Consider the following 24134-nt stretch of genomic DNA (forward strand, 5'->3'; position numbering starts at 1 on the left):
GGTTAATTGATTTCTTTTGTGAGCTGTTTCCTGTTTGTTGGGTGTTATACATCAACTTCGGAAACGGAATGGCAAGCTTCAGCGTTGTGAAGAAGAGCAACAATTTCCTCAGAAAACACAGGAAGTGGCCATTTCCACCCTACAAAACCAAATGGCATCGAACCTTCGATCAGGACGAAGCTTTGCGAATCCTAAAACAAGCTGCAAATTCCCCGAAACCACCGAATTCCGACGAACCCTCCCTTCTTTCCGCACTTATAACCTCCTTCAGAGCCTACCGCTGCCACCCAACCCCCAATGCCTACCACTTCGTTCTCAAAACCCTAGCTCGAACCTCCCAATTCCACCACATTGCCCCTGTTCTTGATCGCCTCGAACGCGTCGAGAAATTCCAAACCCCAGAGTACATCTTTGTCGACCTCATCAAAGTTTACGGACGAATGGACAGAATTCAAGATGCCGTCACTCTTTTTCGTAGAATTCCTATGTTTAGGTGCGTTCCTTCTACGCTCTCACTCAATTCTTTACTTTTCCTGCTCTGTAGAAATGGCGAAGGCCTTCGAATAATTCCTGAGATCATATTGAATAGCCAGACTATGGGTATTAGGCTTGAAGACTCCACTTTTCGGATACTAATTACTGCGTTATGTAAAATTAATAAAGTTGGGCATGCAATGGAGATTTTCAATTATATGATAACTGAGGGGTATGGTCTGAATCCACGAATCTGCTCTTTGATATTGGCATCGATGTGCGAACAAAAGAGATCCTCCAGTGATGTGGTTCTTAGCTTTCTGGAAGAAATGAGGCAAAAAGGATTCTGTCCTGTTGTTGTGGATTATTCTAATGTAATTAAGTTTTTCGTTACGAGAGGGATGAGTTCAGATGCTGTTGATCTATTGAATAAAATGAAGGCCGATGGTTTCAAGCCTGACATTGTTTGTTATACTATGGTCTTGAATGGGGTGATTGCGGATGGGGATTATAAGATGGCAGATGAACTGTTTGATGAATTGCTTCTCTTTGGTTTAGTTCCTGATATTTATACATACAACGTGTACATACATGGATTGTGCAAACAAGGTAATTTGGAAGCGGGGATTCAAATGATTTTGCATATGGAGGAATTGGGGTGCAAACCTAATGTGATTACTTACAATATTCTATTGGAAAGTTTGTGTAAAACCGGTGAACTTGATGAGGCAAGGAAGCTTCGAAGTAAAATGCAACTAAAGGGTCTGGCAGAAAACTTGCGGACTTTTAGGATTATGATCGATGGTTTATTTCATAATGGTGATGTAATTGAAGCGTGCGTCCTATTGGAGGAAATGGTAGGAAGTTGTTTCCCTCCTCAGATTTCAACTTTTGGTGAGATACTTTCTTGGTTGTGCAAAAGGGACATGGTAGGCAAAGCACTTGAGTTACTCACGTTAATGGTAGGAAAGAACTTTTCTCCAGGTCCTAAGGCTTGGGAAATACTGCTCCTGAGTTCTGAAAGTGAGCTAACCTCTGTTCAGAGCCTTGAAACTACTTTAGAAGATTTAGTAGGCATCTGAAGAAACTCAAACCCCATGGATTTTGGAGTCCATAAACTATAGGAGTCTTCATGGCTATGCTCGAACTGGTCTCTATTTTATTTTGTAATGGACCAGCCTTCGTTTCACCCAACTCTCAATAAGGTGAGGAGAAAAGGTACGGTCAAATGCTATTATTGCCCTGCATAATTTAAAAGAGATTCTTTGCGTGGGAAGTGAGTTTTTCTAACAAGCTGTGTGTTATTTTGTGGGTTCTTTGGGGTGAGGAGAATATTAGAATCTTTAGGGATTAGGAGATATCTTCCTTTTAGTGATGTTTGGTCCTTGTTAGATTATGTGAAAAGTCTTTTTATGATTACTCTCTTGGTCGACTTGTATTGTTTCATTGTTTTCTCACTAAAAGGTTGGCTATTTAAACAAAATAATGAAAGAACTACAAAGAATGACACTGTTGTAGTTCTTTAAAACCAACTGATAAGGAAATCATTGACAATTATTTGCTTATCGAAATTTAGATTTATCCACATATTTAATACTAGATATATCAATTTATTTCAATGTTTTTACATTTATTGAAGTTTCATGTATGAAATTAAAGAGGAGTTGTTGAACCTAGTTAATTAGATGAAAGGTTGTATCCTTTCATAGTGTATTTTCAATTAGTTAAAATAAGGTTGTAATCTCCACATTTTAGAACAAGGCTTTGAATTTGAACGAAATTTTCTTAGAGTTTATTCTCTCAAGCTTTATGTTTTCTTTGTATTCTTGTGTTTAAAATGCATGTTTTAGGACTTTCAATCTAGTTTGATCAATTAGATTGTGGAGAATTTGAAATCTTGAAGTTAGGAACAAGTTCTCATTTCTTCTTGATCTTTAATCAAATTTTTCAAGTCAAATCTGTTTAGCTTTCTTGGGGTTGCTTACCAATTAGTTAATTGGGGTTATTCTTATTACTGTTGTGGGGGTTCACCTCGTTTAAGGGGGAGTTCTCAAACGTGATTGAGGTAGTTCCCTTTATCATTTGGTATTAGAGAAAAGAAAAGAGTGAAAATGGAGAAAAATGAAGGAGCTGGAAAAGAAGATTTGGGATGGGTTTAAAACCTTGCAAGCTTTTTAAGCTTTGTTTCTTGTGTGTCCTTGAGTTAGAATGCATGAATATTTGGAGCATTCAAGTGAGATTGGATCTGTCTTGTTTGTGGTGTGCTTTGAAGATCAAGGGTTGATGGGAGTTGTAGACCTTTGTCCAAACTTTGCTTTATTAGATCGTCTAAGTAATATGTTATCTAGCCTATCTTAGGGGTTGAGACCAAATAGGTTTTGGGGTTTGTTGGGGTTGAGTTCTTTGGGTCTTGTTTTTCAACATGGTCCTTAGATCCGATTCTTGAAGGTTTCTTTATCATTTTGGTATTAGAGCTTTGGCTCTAAACAGATTACATCTTTACTTGTTTTCCTTTCATTGCCATCTTTCTTTCTTTAAATTATTTCATCTTCTCATTTATTTTTCTTACTTCATGCACTATTGTGTCTGCTGGAACAAAAAAGTTTGTAAAAAAATGGAAAAAAGTGTCTTATTGTTTTCTTGTGACCTTTCATTTCCTTCGTATTTAAGTTTACTTGCTGGAAAAATTGGAAAAAGAAATTGCCTTTTGCATCTTTCCATAAGTTTTTTTTTAAAAAAAAGCTTCGTGATTTTGTGACTTCTCACATTCTATACTATATTGAAATACTCTGGCATGATTCTTGTAATAATACTATAAGATTTGTTGAAGTTTGAGATACTAGAAGTCTTATGATATCTGTTGTCAAAGAAGAAATTATTAAGCAACTTACGACAGTGATTATAATTTTTGGAAGAAGTTTAGAGAAAGTTTGGATGAGTTGAGCCATTGATTACATAGGGTCAATTGAATGAAAAGTTGAAGTTCCAAAAGCTAGCAAGGAAGAATTATGCCATGTGAGCTATTGAAAATCAAGAAGATAGTCCTTTGCCAATTACGGATCAACCATTCCAAATGATGGAGTTCACTACAAGTCGGAAAGAGAGATTGCAACTGTAATGTCACTAAGATGAATGAGGGTGATCATCAAAGTTTGAGAGGAATCAAAAGGTCTTCTAGTTGCAGAGAGCAAGGAAAGGAGATATTTAAAGTATGTATTGAGAATGAGGTTATGACTAAATCCTTAGAGAAAAACGAGGAAAAAATAGAGAAAAATGACACATTAGAGACTAAAAGAGAAAGAAGAGTGTGATTAAGAATGGAACTGAAAGAAAATATTCATGTGAGAAAAATCATGGGAGTAGTTTTCCAACTAACGCTCCTTCCTATTATGTTCCTTGTGTTTTATATGCTACATTAAAGGCACGATGGGAGATGGTCAAGTTTGAAATTTTTCATCAACGACGTCTGAGGTGGAATGCTCTACAAAGAAATTTCACATTTAATTTTGGAGAAGACGAGCCTTTCAAACTTATTTTCAAAGTTCGAGATGATGATTACAAAGTTGCGTTACATGGCCATCTAAGATTCGAGGAAGAATCTTCTCGAAGAAGAGGAGTTTGATAAAGAAATCATTGGCGATTATTAGAATTGGAGCATTGAATTTAACTTCTAAGCTAAGCTTCCAAATAAAGTTGAAGAGATGCAACTTTTGAATCTTCATGATCATCCAAGAGATTAATGAATCTAAAAATTTAGATTCATCCACATATGTAATACTAGATGTATCAATTTATTTTAATATTTTTACATTTATTGAAGGTTTGAAATTAAAGAGTTGTTGAACCTAGTCAATTAGATGAAAGGTTGCGTTCTTTCATAGTGTCCTTTCAGTTGGTTTAAATAAGGTTGTAATCTCCACATTTTAGAACAAGACTTTGAATTTGAATGAAATATTTTTAGAATTTATGTAAGGTATCCAAGTCCCTGCACACAAAAAAATAGAAGAACACCCAACCAATGATACAAATAAGACCAAAATAGGGTAATACGTTCTCCCCTGTGAATGACTATTACATATCAACAAATATCCCGAAGTCTCAAATGATATTACAAGCCAAACAGAGGTCACAAGTTCACATTAGCAAGAAAGACAAAAAACGAGAAAATAGAAAATGGTACTCCGACTATTCAAGAGAGTTGACTCTCCTCTATGAGTTGTTGCTCCAAAATCTATGAAACACAGATACTTCATGTGAGGCAAAGAATCCGTATTAGACACGTACTAGATATCGATACTTCCAGATACTTCCTAGATACATATCTGACACGCGTTTGACGTATCTATTTTACGCTTATCTTTTTTTAAAGAAAAAAATATAAAAAACTCATTTAACCTTTCCCAATCTAAAACTATGCAGCCTATTTAAAAAGCTTACTGTTCGAGTCAAAACTAAAAGGGAAAAAAGATAAAAGACCAAACCCTAGAATCATCTAACCTTCATCTTCACATTTGAGTTCCCACAAAATCCACCAAAATATAACCCACTTGAATATCTTCAACAATTCAACGAAGTTCTTTGTTTATCTTCATACTTCTCCCTCTAATCTTCTTCTTCTTCTCTAATCAACACGAGTCACTTTTCTATTGCATTTCATTGACTATTTTACTTTAACATCTTAGATGATGTTTTTTGTATTATATTTCAATGTTTGTATTGTATTTTGTACTATTGTCATTAACTTGCATATTAAATTTATCTATATCCTAGATTTTTTTTAAGAAAAAGAAAACGTAACTTCAACGTATCAGTATTCTAGTTTTTTAGAAATTGACGTATCGTCGTATCCTATCGTATCAATATCTTGTATATGTATCCATATATGTGCTTCATAGTCTAAAACAGTCCTATCCTTCCCTTCATTCCAAAACCCTACTAATACCCTTCAGCTGGTCCCTGCTGCTGGTCTCTGTCGTCTCTTGCTTGAGTAATTCCCTTCTTGCCCCCTTTCCTCTCATACACTTTCATAATAGGAGGTCTCACATCACCCCCTTTTTGAAAATTCATCTTGTCCTCAAGGTGAGCATCAAGAAATTGCCTCCTTGTCACTTTGACTGGTTCCTAGGTGGCATCAGTTTCCAGTTGATTGACCCATTTGATCAACCATTCTTGGTAATTCGCCTTGGCATTCCATCTAACTCCCAACACTTGTTCTGGTTCTGCCTCCCATTCAAATTCATCAGACAATTGTGGTGCTTCAGCTTGCACTATGGTTTCATTAGACACTACCTTCTTTAATTGTGAAACATGAAAGACATCATGTATTATGGCTGTGGAAGGAAGCTCTAGACAATGGGGCCATAGTCCCAATCCTTTCCACCACATTGATCTTCCTCTAGGCCATCGTCTAGAGCTTTCTTCCACAGTCACGGTACATGATGTCTTCCATGTTTCACTATTAAAGAAGGTAGTGTCTAATGAAACCGTAGTGCAAGTTGAAGCACCACAATTGTCTAATGAATTTGAATGGGAGGTGGAACCAGAACAAGTGTTGGGAGTTAGATGGAATGCCGAGGCGAATTGCCAAGAATGGTTGATCAAATGGGTCAATCAATTGGAAACTGAGACCACTTGGGAACCAGTCGAAGTGATGAGGAGGCAATTTCTTGATGTTCACCTTGAGGACAAGGTGAATTTTCAGAAAAGGGTGATGTGAGACCTCCTATTATGAAAGTGTATGAGAGGAAAAAGGGAAAGAAAGGAATTATTCAAGCAAGGACTAGCTGAAGGGTATTAGTAGGGTTTTGGAACAAAGAGAAGGGTAGGATTGTTTTGGAGCAACAACTCATAGAGGAGAGTCGGCTCTCTCGAATAGTCGGAGTACCATTTTCTATTTCCTTGTTTTTTGTCTTTCTTGCTAGTGTGAACTTGTGACCTCTGTTTGGCTTGTAATATCATTTGAGACTTTGGGATATTTGTTGATATATAATAGTCATTCACAAGGGAGAACGCATTACCCTGTTTTGGTGTCGTTGGTTGGGTCTTGTGTGTTTTCTGTGTGCAAGGACTTGGATACCTAACATAAATTTTAAGAAAATTTCATTCAAATTTAAAGGCTTGTTCTAAAATGTGGAGATTACAACCTTATTTAAACTAATTGAAAGGTCGCAACCTTCCATCTAATTGACGAGGTCATGAACTTCAATAAATGTAAAAACATTGAAATAAATTGATACATCTAGTATTAAATATGTGGATGAATCTAAATTTTCAGATTCATTAGTCCCTTGGATGATCTCGAAGCTTCAAAGGTTGCATCTCTTTAACTCTATTTGGAAGCTTAGCTTAGAAGTCAAAATTCAATGCTCCAATTCTAATAATTGCCAATGATTTTTGTATCACCAACAGATCATGCTTCAAATTTATTTAGACTGATTAGAGCGCAAGAATGCTTCTCTGCTGGGCAGGTATTGCGAGGACGACCTTGTGTGAGCTATCTGCTGGTATTGTGGTAGAAGGAGAGAATGCACCCTTCAACTTCATGGCCTGGGCAACATCTAATAGTGTAACTGTAAGTGGAAACTTAAATCAGTGCTTACTTTTTATCGAGCCAAATTATAAATCTTCAATTTCATGGAACATAAGCACTTTTTAACTTTCCCCATATATATGTGTGTGTATTTATCAAAGATGATCCAGTCCAGATTATTTATTATTAGTTTTTTCACAATACTTTGCTCTGCTGCAAGGATGGCTTATTAAATCCGACGCTGTGCATATAGTGGAAACTTTTGCCAGCTTAGCAAGAAAATGAAGATGTTATTTGATCCTAATTGATTAGTCTGCTTTAAAGTATTAATAAGTGATATGTATCTACGAAGCCGAGCTAATTTGAACTTGCTATTATGTCACGGTCGACTGGTACAGATGCGATGGATGTAATTTTGGCATCTTCTAAGTAGTGGTTATTTTCAATTGGATATATCATATATTTAGTATGAAACAGCGGTGGGGAATGATGAGGATATGCTCTACCATTTTAGTTCAGATAAACTATAATCAAAGTTATCTGATCTTGCATGCCTACAAAGTTAACCTCTAGTTTTTTGTATTTGATATGGCCAGGGGATTTTGTTTGTTTCCCTTGTATTTGTCTACAAGAAAGCGTCGATTGTTCTTGAACAAATGGCCTGTTGCTAATGAATTGAAACTTTTGAAAGTGTCCAGATATTAGATCAGATCAGCAAAAGTTTCTTTGGTCTACATGCGCGGAAGGAAGTTAGACTTAGAACTTTATTGTCAGAGTCGAGTAAATTAGATCTCCTACCTCATTAGGCAGTCCGTGGGTTGAAATGGGGGATTTTAAAGGTTAAACCTATGTAGGTTAATTTTTTTGTACAAGCAGATGGGTACTCTTCAGGTATAGTGTCATAAATCTGTTCTCTGCCTTTTGTAATAACTTATTTAAAAATACCATGAAAATGTATTTCAAAAGTTTTTTTTTCTTTTTTTTGTGTGTAGAATAGTCCTTAATTTTAGAATAATTGTTGTCCACAGAAATGACAGAAAGACACAAATCATGGATAGCAAGAATAGTTGCATAGTAACTTTTTGAACAATTCAGAATCCTTTTTTTAAACACAACTGTATAAAAAAATTACTGAAAATTGTCCCACATGGAAAGCACTGAAACCGTATCTTAAGTTGATGCAACATAGCTTTTAGTTGTTTGGTGAGAAAAGAAAAAAGAACTGAAAAGCTTTTTAGTTGACACCAGTATGATGAGAAGAAGCTTTCTCTCTCTCTCGCTCTTGAAGGCAGCTCCAAGTTGAATCTCACTCACCATCTACTTTTTAAGATCTTCCCAGTTCCACTAATGGAAGTTAGAACCTGTTGTGAAATTAAAATGTATATTTGAACGAACCTTATTGAGGATTTCTCTATTTAATATTCCAAGGCCCTACTCAGTTGGCTAACAAGGATGGTGGGATGTCTTTATTTCTAGTGGCTGAATACAAGTCGTTACATGAAAAAAAATAAATGTCAGCAAAAGAGAACTATAAACTGTCAAACTACATTATCTACGAAGAGAGAAAGATCTTCACAAGGATTTGATAATGATAATATTCATACAGTTGCCTTGCGATCTTCAGACTTTTGAATTTGCCCAAAATTCTTGACTTTTTGTGCTCAAACTTTTGTCAAGCTAGCATCTGATGTCGATACAACTTAATGTTAATATTAGGCTTTTGATTAATCACAAATAAGAATTACTTTTATTTATATTTTTACCTTAACAATTGCATCTGCCCTCTCTTTTTCTTGCTTTCATCCTTTTTACTTTGATATAGTGAACTTTGGCTTTATTATTGGGACAACTGTTTCAGTGCAAGTCCCTGTGTGGATATCAAGTGGATTAATTCCACATCCATTGTGATTGATTGATGGAAGATTTGATTAAATTAATTGGATTTATTTCACTTGTTTCAACTAATTCAAAACCTTATTGTGAATGATTGTTTGGATTTGAAGATTGGTTATAATTAACTGAATCTTGTAGGAAGAAAGGCTTTGTGAAACTAGTTGTGGTTATTGAGTTGCAATAGCCATCGTACTGAACTACTGGCTGCTTTTTTTTTTCTCTCTAGGGAAAGAGTGCATTGCTTGGAAAGATTTTCTAGTATAACTAATTCTTTCAATCTTGGTGTTGACTAGGCAAATAAAAAATGGAGGTAGTATTAATATTCTCATAGTACCTGAAATTTTTTCGCATTCTTTTCTCCCTTCATTGTTCTTGAATTCATGAATAGTATAACTCTTGAAGGTTTCTATTTTATTAGCCTTTAAAAAGTGTCATTTTTCTTTGCATAGTTTCTCCATGGAAGGAGGAGAATATTGTGAGAGTAACTACAGTGAAAGGAGGTCACATGTTACACGAGAGGGGCACCCCATGTGGAATAAGTTCAAAGAAGACTGAAAGTAATTGAAGCTTTCCTATGTTTTAAGTCAATTGGAATTTATTTTCATTAGAAAAACGTATCACGTCAAGAATTTGTACCTTCTCTTTTTCCATGCGTGTTTATGATTTTCAACTGTTGGATCGTACATAATTGAAATTTGATACAGTCAGATTTCTGTATCCTGTTCCTATTTATATAAATCACTTTCATAAAATCAAAGAGATCATGTTTAATTTTAACTTGAATCACAAAGTAGATATTTCAAAAGGAAAGAATTCCTCCTGAAAGAGTCAAATTTTGTCGTGGGGTGAATATAGAAGTTTGTGGATCTGTCATAATATAAGCAATCGTGGCAAATCCAAAGCTCAAAGTAAAGAAGGCAAAAACTTGTTACCCCAAGTATCTACTCCCACTTTGTCTCCCTTCATTGGGATATTACAAATTTTCGAGGATTGTTTTGAAAATGGCCGGTCGTAGTATAGTAGTAGTCTTCATCCCATACCCCTTTCAAATTGGTGCCAAAATTTTACTCATAACCTTTCTCTATCATCTTTTACATTTATTTGTCTCATGTTTCTCTATCTATTTTCTTTTATCTTTAAATTTTCGCTAAAATCTCTAATACATTTTGGGTTTATTTTTAAAAAATGAAAGATTTATTTTATTGATTTCTTTTTTCTTTTTTTGAAAATAACATGGACATAAATATGAACGTTCAATATTATTCAATTAATTGTACTTCTTGATAGATGGGGTGTTTTATGTTATCATAAAAATGAAATTAATTACGCGTTTATAATTAACTACATGCAATCACTAATTTTCTTGCGTCTCAATTTGTTAACACTTCCTATATATACACCTGAATAATATATTTTTTTAATTCAATATTTTGTTATATATATATATATATAACAAAATATTGAATTAAAAAAATGGGACTGTTGGAAGTATATATGATTAATTTCTAAATAGGATACGACAAGACGTGGATAAATTGAAGATTAGTCAACGAATTGGACTCATCACTTTGACTCTGAATCTAATTGAAGAATCACAATACGGCTTCTCTCGGATCCAACAATTCTAATAATTATCATCTACCCCTACACTACATTTCCCACCATCCGATCCAATTTTCATCACAAACAACCTATATGGAATAATATCATTCTAAATTTGAATCTTGGGGGGGGAAGGAAAAATAAAGGACAAGAAAAAAGGAAATTACCTGAAAAGAAATGAAGAGAAAGGTGGGTGAATTGGACATACAATAACAAGGTTTGCAGTGGTCAGGATGGGGAAGACGGGCACATGAACAACCCACTCGGCAGTGGCCATGTGGCGTCGCTAGATGAGTGAGTAATGCACGTGCCCTGCTTCTCCATCCTGATCGGCACGCACCTTCTATGCCGCCGCTCTCCGACCATTTACCTTCGTATTTTCGGATGCAAAATCGCCGGAATAGCTGTTCAATTTAGGTAGCTTTTCTTTGGCAGCCATATTTATAGCCATGACGTGGGGCCACCAGGGATTTCAATTCCTTCTCCACTTACCTACTCTTTGACATCTCGAAGTCTTAATTTTATTTATGTCTATAGAAAACATAGATAAAATATTCATCTTCTGTCCATAAATATTTATATAAAAAATTAATAAAAATAAAATATCAAATATACTTTTTTTTTTTTTTTTTGAAAAATTTTACATACAGAAATAATGTCAAACCTCAATTTACAGAAATAGAAAAAAAATATAGATAGGTTTTTATTATAGTGATAAACTTTTATAAGTCTCTATCACTAATGAACACCAATAAACTTTTATTAAAATTTTATTATTTTATGTAAATAGTTTCTTTTTTTTTTCTCTTTTGTTATGATAATTACTGGCAGAGATCAAACCTCCAATCTCTTGGGAGAAAGACCATACTAATTAGGTTTCATAGATTTTTCATGATATTGTAGAAATATTGATTCATCCAACCGATAATATCAATAAAAATAGGAATGTTGACAGAAATTAATAATACAGTGACCTGCTACCTCCCCATCTCGACCCTCACAGCCAATCCAATCCCATTATTCACGACACTCGCTGATTCTGCGTGTACATGGGTTGGGTTGGATCGAGTTGGTGGTGTTTTTTGGATCAATCCGAAAATTCATGTTGGTTACAACTTAAAGAACCCAAATAAAGTTTCTAAAATTCGGATTGGGTTAGGTTGGGTTGTCGGGTTATAACTTATTTTTTCTTTTTAATTAAAATTATGTAAATTTATATACAACGTATTATTACTAACTAAAATATCATAAAATTCAAACGTTAAATACAAAATATCTAGGATATTTATTGCAAACTTTAAATAAAGACAAATATCATAATAATTTTAAAAGAAAAATATTTAAAATTCACAAATTAATCAATACAGAGTAATCAAATTTTAAAGAGAAATATACATAATACCTTTCATTTATATATATAAAATTCGGGTTGGATTGGGTCAACCCGATTTTTTTTAGCCAACCCACGATCCAATAAAAATAAAAAAAGTTCAACCAAATCTAACTTAAAAACAAAACTAATCCAATGTAATCCTTATATTTTGGGTCGAATAGTTCTTATTCGGGTTGTCGGGTTATTTGAACGTCCCTACCTAGATGACTGTGCTGATCCTGCTCTTGCCTGTCATTTTCTCTTCGTCACCGCCCTTGTTCGCATGCATTTTTTTTTTCTTTTACTTCATTCATCCATACATTTATTTTATTTAAAATTAAAGCTACCTTTGTTGCTTTAAAAGCAAGTTGACGTTTTCTTAATATATATATATATATATATATATATATATATAATTTTGAACTTTAAGTGTTCAATTTCTGGACATTTCTACCATATTATTTGTTTAATCAATCCATAGTTTAAGCTAATACTCCAGTAACAAAAAGCATGTTCTTTTATATATGAAATTGAAAGATAATATATAAAGATATTTAAAAATGATTAGACAGGCATTAGGCCCCCACGTACTGTAGGACTGTGATAGGAGGGGTTCCTTAAGACTTCAGAGAGCCTGCAAGCACACACTCACGAGGAGGAACCCCATATAAATTATTATTTAATTAGAGGCCCTAAACCGTTATGTTATTTTTCTACCTCATATTTTTGGTCATAAAAAGTAAACGGGATTTTTTATCAAGTCCTTTGAATTACGGACTCATCTAGATCCACAATTATTAATTGATAAATATTATTGCCTAATCAATATTTAATTCGATCGAGAGCAATCTCTTGGAAGTATAGATAAAGTAACTCATTACGAATACTTCTTGCTTTTAGTCTATGCTATCATCTTATCATAACATGAGACTAGAAGATTTTAGATCAAAATAGAATTTATTTATGAATACCAATAATAATTAGATCATTCATGTATTGGTTTATTGTCTATAATTTATCTCCCACTAGTTTTATAGAAAAACAATGTAAACTCATTGATTTCAATGATATCAAGTTTATGCACAAACAAGCCATTAAAGTAACTTTTTCAAAACTAAGAAATTTTAACGGATATGTAGTTTAATTTAGCTTTTTTTTAAAAAATCTCATCAATGCGCTCTAATCATTGATTGAAAGAGTATGAAGAATATTCTTTTAATTACAATACCTTTGTAAAAAAAGAGTGTGAAGAATATTCTTTTAATAAATTTTCAAATGATAATTTATTGAGTGATAAAAATTGGAATATTTCTTTTACAAGTTTAAGACTAAGACGATTTGTAACATTAAGTTTGAAGTGTAACTTGATGAAATTTAAAGTTTATGATAAAAAATGTTACAACTTGACAATATTGTAAGAAAAGATAAATTTAATACTATGTTTGACAATCATTTGTTTTTTGAAAATTAAGCTTATTAACATTACTTTTCTATTATATAAGCTTCAATGTATCAACTTTTTACTAATGTTTTTAAAAATGAAGAAAAATTAAACTAAATTTAATAGTTTTTCATGACAAATAGAAAATCACATAATAATAAAATAAAATTAAATAATTATAAATTTCAAAAATAGAAAACTAAAAACTTAGGTACCGTTTGATAACCATTTTGTTTTTTATTTTTTTTTCTTGAAAATTAAGCCCATTCCCCCTCCTCCCCAATTTCTTACAATGATTTGCTTCTTTTCAAAGTGTAATGGTTGAATTCTTAGTCAAATTTAAAAACAAAAACAAATTTTTAAAAGCTACTTTTTTATTTTCAAATTTCGGCTTAGTTTTTTAATCCATTAGTAAAAGATAGATAATAAATGAAGAAATTTAGAGGTGGAAGTAGAGACTTGGTTTGGTAACCATTATATTTTTTTTTGTTGGAAATTAAGTATATTTTCTTACATTTTTTCACAATGGTTTGAGTCTTCTGAAGTACAAGAGTTAAATTCGTGGACAAATTTCCAAAAATAAAAACAAATTTGTTTAAATTACTTTTTATAACTTTTAAAATTTGGTTTGGTTTTTAAAAATATGAATAAAAAGTAGATAATAAATTAAGCAAAAAATAAATCTAAAATAGTAAAAATGTCTATAGATTTAATTTTCAAAAACAAAAAATTAGGGATGATAGGTTACAAAACGAGTCAAAATTTATCCCGAAAAGAAATAATGTTGATGGTTGATATAAATCCACAACGAAGAAATTGATGGATGGATGAAGACAAGTATTAAATAATTAAATCTATATGGTGTACATAGGTTCATAGGTAACATTGAGTTTGGTCCATGTGGAATTCATGCAACAAATGTGGCTACTTTTTTTCACTCACTATATTTTTGAATCTTGTTTAATTCCCTTTCGCTTCACTAAATACATTTCTACTCATATAAATTGAAAGAAACACTGTTTTATGAATTGTGTTAAATTACTATTAATTACTAATTGTCCTTTTTCTCAATGCTTAGCCTTTTCATTTTTCTCTTTAGACCTATCCCCTAACACTCTTAATTGACTACTCAACTTTTGATCATTCCCAATCCTAGCTACTCTTTGTCCATATTTTAGATACTCTAGATCCCTTTCATATTTGATATATTTTTTAATTTTCCGTTCTTTCGATATCCGAATATTGAATTTATGAATATAGTACTATTACTCTTTTGACTTTCTATCTAATCAAAAAGTTTGTTACATGTTAAATCAGATTATCTCAAATTCAGCGTACTTAACTTACTTTTTAAATAAACTATTAATTATTTAAGTATTCAGAAATATAAAAATTTAAAATTATTATAAAATGTTGAGTGGTGGGGCTGCTATCAAATTCTCTACTAATAATATTTCAACTTCCAACTTTTTAATTATTATTATTATTATTACTACTACTACTACTACTTCAACTTTCCAATTTCCTCACTTCATTTGAGCATGAGTTTTTTTAAAAAAATAATCTTTATATATCCAAACCAAGCCATTAAAACAATTTAAAGTTAATTAATAAGATGGATTTAGGCATAAAAAATCGTATCTTAACTCCTTCATCTATTTCCATCTTAAATGAGAATTCTAATAGGTTCGATCAATCTATAATAGAAAAGACATTTGTGTTAAAGATGTTGCATACAAAATTTAAAAGGTTTATAAGTTACATAAGCTACATTATTCATAGTCAATTGATTAATTTAAGAAATGAGGAATCCGACATAATTATTGAAATGAAATTAAATAAGGATATTGAATAGTGTTTGAGGTGGAATAGTGAATATCCCATTCACCCAAAGTGATGGTACTTAAAAAAGAAAGTGAAGGTGGGTGTTTGGATACGGACGATGCAATGGTGTGTTTTGTAGTGGAATTCCACGAGACAGAGCTGAACAAAACCCAAAACCAAACAAAATAATAATAATAATAATAATAAGGAGCAAAGTGGAAGCATTAGTGTTTTAATTAATAATTAATTTGGAATTAGAGTTTCAAAACCTTTGTCTAGTTGAGGTCATACACATCTGTTGAAAAAAAATGATTGTTAAGTAGGTAATTAATCTGGGAGATCGTAGCTTAGCATCATGATAATTAATAAATTAGTGCTTATTCAGGTACTAATTTATTGGTTTAGCGTATAAGTGCGCCAATTTTTCCTTTTACACTCTTTCCCTTTAATGGCCACACCATTCATTTCACCATTATATTATTATTCCATTCCATATACTTCAGTGGATGCATTTCTTAATTATAATTCATTTAACTCCCTTTACTTTATATTTAAGTATACTTAAACTAACACGTAGTATGTATTAATGACTCAAAATCTGTCTATCGTAATACTAAAATGAATAAGATACTTCTTAATTCCATACATTTGATTTATATAGGCTTATTTTACAATGGCTTCGTTTATTCTATTATGTTTTTTTTAAAAAAATGTATGATTATTACTTCTCAAGTTCTCTATTATGAGTTTTACTTGTCTAAAATGCTTAAATTTCTAGTCAACTTTTTTTTTTTTTTAAAAAAAAAAAAAAAAAAAAGTGAAAAACTATATATATTTTTCTAGCTTTAAAATTTTACTGGTAGGATGTCAATCACGGATATTAAAAAAACAAAATCTACTCTCATTTCCTAGTAATTTAGATTTGAATTTATTTAGTATAACAATTGAAGTGAGAGTTTGAACCTCCGACCTCTTGAAGAGGTTCACATGCTAATACCATTGAACTAAGCTCACTTTAACAACTTCGATTATTTTTTACATTAACAAAAGGAGTATTTTTTTCGTAACCAATATAACAAACAATAAAATAATTCTGAGAATCCTTTTTAAATAAATAAAAAAAGAATTATTTCTAGAACTGCATTATTTTCCTGTATTTAGTTTTTTAATGTGTATAACATTTCTCTAACATTACATTATTTCAGGCATGGCTATTAGAAAGGCATAATAAACACACACATCTTTTTCTTTTTTTCAAATTATAAAATAAGTTCTGGTTAATTAGGTACAGTTTTGCTTTTCAACTTACCACCAATACCAACCATTTATATATATAGTTTTTTTTTTTTTTTTCTAATTAAAACACACACAGTCACACTGAAATAATATCTAAGTTTATATGAATACATTTTTTTAAAAATGATTTGACATTCCGTAGAGTGGTGTTTTTTAGGTTAGTTGTATAATTATTAGTTAGATGTGAGAATAATTGAGAATTATTGATCTATGCTATACCTATACCAACGGTGGTTACCCGGCTGCTCCGCCGTGGACCGTGGCGACCGTTTCCACGAAATAAATAAAGTGATATGAATTTTTCTTTTTTCTTTTTCTTTTTTCCTCCATCTCTTTTTTTTCTAGTGAAAAGTGAAATGATTTTCTTGTTGGTGGCGAACATGATTTGCAATTTTGGTCTAATCACCCGGAAAACCCGGAATTATTATTATTATTTTAAAAGAAAATAAATCGCTGCTCATTATATTCTATTTCTAGTCTAGGCTTTTAAAAATGTTATATTTAAAATCAGAAAAAAGAAAATGTATGGCCTTATCCTTATTATGCATCATAATTACGTCACGGGTATACATTCTCTCGTAACTTGTAAAATATGGTTCCCTTAGATTCCAAAAGGAGAAATTTTGTTTACCATTTTAATTTTAAAAAGTCAAAAGAAATACGCAAATTTTGGCCTTTCAAAATGTTAAAATATATGGTGATAGAATTTTGTTTCTGTCGTTGTTAGCTCCGGATTGGCCGACAGGCCAGTTGTTGCTTTGTTAGGTGGCAGGCGTAAAAGGCAAAACTGACATTGAGCCGTGCCCACCAATTCGAAGCCCAGATAATGGCCCAATATAGCCCATATTTGTTGGGCGGGGTGGGTAACAAAAACGGCCCAACCATATGAAAAGACAAAAGAGCCTACCAGCCCACAACAAACAAAAATTAGCCCAACCAATTTACAAAACGGCGAGATTCAAACTTCATCCTTATTCTCTTTCTTTATCACTTACTTTTGATCTCTAGATTCTCTACTGATCTTTCGATCATTTGTCCATTCTCCAACAATTTATTCTTCTTCTCTTCGTTTAGAGATGCCAACCTCTTTTTTGTTGCTAACTTCTCCATTCATGATGTGATGCACTCCTATTATTGATAAAAATCTAACTATGGTTCATTGATACGTTATAGTTACCTATTCTCTCTCTTTTCCTAATATATCATTTTTATAGATAAAGATTAGTTTGAATGTTGAAAATTTAATGACGTTCCCTTTTTGTGATACACTTCTATTAATGATGGAAAGTTAAGTGTAGCTATTAGTGATAGGCTATAATAATCTTTTTTTTTTTTTTATCTAATATTAAAATCTAATGTTTGTTTATTTATTATTTTGATCAAATCATAGTTCGACAACTTTGAAAGATGTGTAAAATATATTCTTAAAATTTAAAAGTTGTGAAATGTTTAAAATTTGAAATTTCATGTTTGATAATGGTTTTTGATAGAATCTAAGTAGTGTAGCAAGACTAACAAGTGGTCAACTAAATTTATGAACAAGTTGTTAGGAATGTCATAAAACCTAAAAAGTATAGACACAGATATGGATACATGACATCGATACGATACCATACGACGATATGTTAATTTCTAAAAAACTAAGATACAGATACGTTGAAGGTACATTATATATATAATGTCTAATTAATTGTTATAATACTTATTTTAAGTTAGATTAAAATATATTCAAGAAGAGAGTGACAACATGAAAAAAAAAAAACCAGTAACGTGGAGTGATTGTTGAGCAACTAGAGTAGACGGTAGGAAATAAGTAAAAGATGAAGATTGAAGAATGAAGTTGAGGATGAAGGGGGTGTGAATCATGATTTAGTGAGAGAGAATGGAAAAATAAAGATTTAATTACGTTTCGAGTTTTTTTTAAAAAAAATTATGTTTTATCATTTTTAATTTATTTTGTTTTGGATTGCTCAATTTAAATGGACTTTCATGTTTGAAAGTGATTTTAAAATGGTTGAAATCACTTTTGTTATTTTCAAAATCACCGTAAAACATGTTTGATTCTTCAAAACTAATTTTGATGATATGAAAATTGCATTTAAAAGTGTGAAATTGAAAACTAAATTAGTTTTGAGTGATTAAAAATGTGTTTTCGAGTGATTTTAAAAATGAAAAAAGTGAATGATTATTTTAAAATCACTCCTAAACATGCACTCAAATAAAATGGATTGTGGGTTGGACTTTTTAAATGGTTGGGCTTAAATTTGGAAAAAAAATTGACCCACGTATCCCCTTCACATATCTGAAAGTAGATATGCATATCTAAAAATTAAAAATAAAAATAAAAAAAATCAGATACTTCAAATCATGTATCAGACAGTATCTACCACATATCTGGACGTATGCGTATCTGATAACAATTCTCTGCACAATTAGAAGTCTATGTGCTTTCTAGCCTAAAACTCGCAATTCGTAATCATGGAAACATATTCTCTTTATCAATAAAAGTATTGTTGAAGAATTTATTCAATAAAAGTGTTATTGAAATTCCATTATGTTATAAAATCCAATAAATGAATTCATGGCTATAGTATGAATACTTATTTATGTAGAGACATAAAAGAGGATCAAGTTGTAATATATAATCAAAAAGGTCTATAAGTATATGGATAAGATTGAGTATCTCATCTGGAAGACACTATGAATACGACCTACTTTGTATACTGATACAAACGATGTGATTTCGAAATCGTTCGTGTGAAGATATGCGAGTAGAGGCATCCTATGCAAAAGATGTTCGCATAAGATCGAATCACGAAATAGTCACTTTTCTTTATAACAACTGTTTACTAAAGATTGTTTCAATTCGATGACTTAGGGTAACTTGATCTTAATCCTAAGCTAACTATGAACTCCTGTTTATTTGGGATTATCCTTTGATCTGCATATGTGAGAGTAGTTCAACAACACTGCTCAACAAGACTCACATTTTGGGGATAAGACCAGATAGATAACTGGAGACATAGTCCTGCAAGATGAAGCCCACTCCTACCCATTTAAGATTGGCAGATATGTTGTTTTCTTAAGTACTGATTCCTAGTCTTGAACAAAAGAACCACACCCTCTCATGGTCGAGAGAGATATGGTTTGTTAGTTGGACTATAAACCAATTGTTCAATAGAGGATCAGTAGGAGCTTAAGGAGCAAGATGTATTTACAAGGGTAAAACGATAATTTTTTACCTAGCTGTAAATACAAACGACTTGTGAAGAATCGACTTACTGATCATGGTTAAATCAAGTGGATAGAAATATATCTATAGTGAGGAGAGTGCAACCATCGAATTAGCTATAGTGGTATTTCTCCATGGTTAACGAATATTGATTAATTCGATTTAAAAAGTTTAGCTAATTAATCTCAAATTGTTGGAGTTCATGAGGTTCCTCTACTCGCTCATGAGAGATTAAACCTTAGATTAGAAAATTGAGCAAATTTAATAGTTAGGCTTTTGGAGCGGTTCGAGTGGTGTTGAAGTTGTTTTTGTAATAGTTAAGCTTTTACTTGCTTATTTTTTCCAAAACTAAAACCATATCAGTATGTCATTTATTTATGCATTGGGTGTATGTTATAATTATATAAATCTTGTATGTGCATATAGTATGCCATTTAGATTTAAAGTCCTACCATATGAAGCATGCAACATGCATTGAAAGTATGTTATAATTTGTTATAACATATAGTATGCATGTTAGGGTTTCTTGTATTTAATATAAATGTTATATTAGATATTGAATGCATGTATATTGTGGTTGTTTAACATGTCTAAAGTTTTAAAAATTGTTATAAAATTAGGCTAAACATTTAAAATCCATAACGAAGAACAGTTGCATGCTCACATAGATTAACCACTTGTTTTAATAGTTAAAATAGGTTGTTAAACTTGTAAAACTAGAGTTACAAACTCAATCGATATATAATTCTATCGAAGGATAAGGGTATTTAAATTGACGGTCTACGGAACACCTCCTACCTGGGGATTATGGCTAAATAATTTAGCGTTGGTAACCAGTTTTATGAGTATCCATGAGCGATGTGAGGTAATAAAAGCATTTATCACCTAGACATCATAGGTTTAAGTCCAATTATAAGTGTTATACTTGGATAAACCACATAAACTTAGAGTTGTTTTTATTTAGCGGGAAAAGAACCTAAGTATAAGGTTACCCAAAAATTAGAATACTTCAGTGGAGTGAATAACATCTATATAATAGAATTATTAGAAAACTTCAACGGGGGATTAATAACCCACATGATATGTTATTCTTAGCTCTCGCGTCCCTAAGAGTTCACAATCTGAATTTAAGCAGTACTTTGTGTCACCCTGGAAGTGACCTCTCTTCGAAAAGTATTTTTTAGCTTAAATTTAGATTGTGGTGAATAAGGGAAAGTTGTTCAAACAGAAATCCAGTGTACGATTTCAAACTGCCACGTCTCCACATAGTTCACACCATGAGATTCATATGACGCTTCATGTCACCCTAAAAGTGACCTCCCTTCGGAAATTGTTTTATATGAGTCAATATCAAGGTGAACGGAGGAAGTGGTTTATAGTAAGTGGGTGAAGGAAATGTGTCAACATATCCTGTGGTCTCCTCTATTAGTCTAAACCATGAGATTCCTATGTTGCGCCTGTTGGTTAGCTTTAAGCGGCCCTTTGCTAGTCGTCTAACGACGGCTATCCCTACGGAGGGTTGTAACATAGGATTCGGAACAACCCAGACTTCAGTAAAATGAATAAGGTCTTATAGTTCTGTCTTGGGTATTGTTTTCTATCGGAGTGATACTCATACCGTTCTATAAGATCCGAAAGTGGCGGGTCTACACTTACAGAATTATTAAGTATTAATAATGTCTAACCAAAAGTGGTACCTAAATGACTATCGGAATATGAGTTATTATGGAGGTAGTATTTAGTCAAAAATTTCTTGATGTAGTATCGTTACAAAAGAATAATCTTGGGTAAATTATTAAAATTGCTAAAACTTGATTGAATTTAAATTTCAGAATGACAAGTTTAATAATACAAGCGTTGGCGTAAAATAAACTCATTGGGGATAATTATGTGAATTAGAAATCAAATTTGAACACAATATTTGTGATAGACGATTTACAGTTTGTCTTAACTGAGGTTTGTCCTCTCATTCCTAGCTCTAACACAAACTGAAATGTTCGGGATGTATATGATAGATGGGTCAGGGTTAATGATATAGCCTATGCTTATATCCTCGCCAGCTTATCTGATGTGTTGACAAAAGAAGCATGAAGATATGAGTACTGCCAAAGAGATTATGGAATCTCTGCGAGGGATGCCATTAAGTACGTTTACAACAATCACATCAAAGTGGGGACCAATGTTCGTCCATGTCCTAGACATGATGGTCCACTTTAATGTGGTAGAAATAAATGATGTTGTCATAGATGAATGAAGTCTAATTGATTTTATTCTAGAATCTCTTTTAAAGAGTTTTCTGCAATTCTGAATGCAACTTGACTACTCTATTAAATGAGCTACAGGTTTACCAGACATTGTTGGGAACAAAAGGTCTGGTGTCAGAAGTAAATGTTACTACTGCCGAGAAGAGAGGAATGTCCTCCAAGCCTGAAGTTGCCTCCTCTTCGAAGAATAAGAGTATTATTGTGAAGAAAGACAAAGGGAAAGGGAAGAAGATACCTATTGGAAACAAAGGCAAAGATAACACTGCAAATAAAGGGAAATGTTTCCATTGCAACGAAGAAGGGTACTGGAGGAGACACTGCCCTCAGTATCTTATCGTAAAGAGAGCAGAGAAAGGTAGCCAGGCTAACTTGACCCTGGGACCATTTGCTCAACTTATCCAGTTGGAGAAGTTGCTACTTGTTTTTAACTGTTAAAACTTGTAAAGAACAAATTGTATATATTTTTGTGTTAAATGAAATGTTCATTTTCAAAAATTATATTTGTTCTAGCAACCTCTGTTAAAAAATCAAATTGTTAAAAGCCATTTGCAAATATTCAGATATTTAAATGGCTAGATCAAAGTATAGATAGTTTAAAGATTTCTAGATCTAATTGTTAAAAGAGTTGTTGAGACAGATCAGATGCACCTTGCTCAAAGTGTTGAGAGTACCTTAATGTAGTGGGAGGAAAGTGTGCTTCCTGGCCATTATTGAGATTAAGATGCAATCTCCATATAGTTTTATTCAAAAGCCTTTGTATACTAACAATGTTTACAATGATTCTCTCGGTTAAAGTGTTTGAGAATTACCTAGTGGGACTAGGAATACCAGATAACCTAGGGCAAGTGGGAGAAATATTGGGTATGGAGGTACCGAATGATAAAAGATGGGTATGGGATGCCCTAGTTTATTGTATTTCTTTATAAAACTCAGAACCTCAATCTTATATATCAATTGTATAAGTTACCACTTGAGTTTTAGTCCAAGTGAGAGTTTATTGGGTTTTATGTTCTAAAACTCGTGGTATGTAAACAATGGAACTTATTCTGAAAATTCAATAAAGGTGTTATTGAATAGATCTATTGCTTGAATAGAAATCCAATAAACCTATGAGTACTTGAACTTTGTGTGGAGACATAAAGGTGGATCAGGTTCGAGTAAATAGTCAAAATAATTTATAATATATGGATAAGATTGGGTACCTTATTCTGGTAACACTATTGGATGCGGTTTGCTCTGTAGTTGTTACAAGGAGTTGTGAAGTACTACAAACGAAGTGATCCTAATTCGTTCATGTTGGACATGAGGAGTGAGGGTGTCCACCATGTTTTCACTTTTCTACAGGAAACTAGTTCTTGGAAACAACTCTCAGAGTAGAGTTTGTACAAGATCGGACCACGAAATAAGTTGCTCTTACTTTATAACATTGTTTACTGTTTAAGACTGACTATTTCAAAGCGATGACCTAGTTAACTTAACTTTAATCATGAGTTAACTATGAACTTCTGTTTATTTAGGATTGCCCTTAGATTTGCATAGATGAGGGTTGGCTCAATAGCGCCGGCTCAATAAGACTGCCATTTCGGAGGTAAGACCGGATAGATAACTGAGGACATAGGATGTAAGAGGGAATTCACTCCTACCCGTTTTAGGGATAGTAAAGAGGTTGTTCCCTTAAGTGTTAATTCTAGGGCTTGAACAAGAGATCCCGCCCTCTCATTTGGCATGAGAGGGACTCGGTTTTGTGATTGGATCACAAAACAATTGTTCATTAGAGGATCAGTGGGGACTTAAGAAACAAAAGTAATTTCGGGCGTAAAATAGAGATTTGACCCAATCGTTATTACGAACAACCTGTGAAAGGTTAACTTACTAAACACATGGTTATATCGAGTAAACATAATATATCTATAGAAAGCGGAGTTCAACTATGGACTTTAGTGGAGTGACCCATTAGTTAACGAATTAATGAGTTTAGTTGATTAATCTCGGATCGTTGGAGCCCATGATCTGTAGGTCCATGAGGTCCCCCTACTAGCTTGAAAATGGATTAGCTCTAGAGTAGTGTGATAAGTTAATTTAAAACGTTCAAATTAGAATCAAACGGAATTGGAGAAAATATATTTAAGTATAATTTAAATATATGAAGATGAATTTGTGTAAAAATTAATTTAATATTGGATATTAAATTAATTAGAATTATTTAA

At 32.5% G+C, this 24134-nt stretch overlaps 1 protein-coding gene and 1 long non-coding RNA gene across 12 annotated transcripts; one reads left to right on the forward strand and one right to left on the reverse strand.

The window, feature by feature from the left end:
* On the forward strand, window positions 1-9648 carry LOC120090097 (Pentatricopeptide repeat (PPR) superfamily protein). Of its 11 annotated transcripts, none has more exons than XM_039047600.2 (3): window positions 1-1692; window positions 6942-7045; window positions 9346-9648. In XM_039047600.2, the coding sequence occupies exon 1, from the start codon at window positions 69-71 to the stop codon at window positions 1554-1556; it is 1488 nt and encodes a 495-aa protein (XP_038903528.1). In that variant the 5' UTR covers window positions 1-68; the 3' UTR covers window positions 1557-1692; window positions 6942-7045; window positions 9346-9648. The 11 variants fall into 11 exon arrangements, with proteins under 11 accessions (XP_038903528.1, XP_038903523.1, XP_090163742.1 ...); XM_090307616.1 differs by having other exon boundaries at window positions 4-1692; window positions 6883-7045; XM_090307617.1 differs by having other exon boundaries at window positions 4-1679; window positions 6883-7045.
* LOC120090099 (uncharacterized) lies at window positions 8057-9352 on the reverse strand. The gene is made up of 2 exons (XR_005485420.2): window positions 8767-9352; window positions 8057-8687 (listed from the first exon to the last, which is right to left on the reverse strand). It is a non-coding gene; the product is annotated as an uncharacterized LOC120090099 (long non-coding RNA).
* Window positions 9649-24134: the final 14486 nt, after the last annotated feature.

This window comes from Benincasa hispida, chromosome 11, assembly GCF_027475165.1.
Source record: "Benincasa hispida cultivar pf3 chromosome 11, pf3_genome.v1.1, whole genome shotgun sequence".
Lineage (NCBI taxonomy): Eukaryota > Viridiplantae > Streptophyta > Magnoliopsida > Cucurbitales > Cucurbitaceae > Benincasa > Benincasa hispida.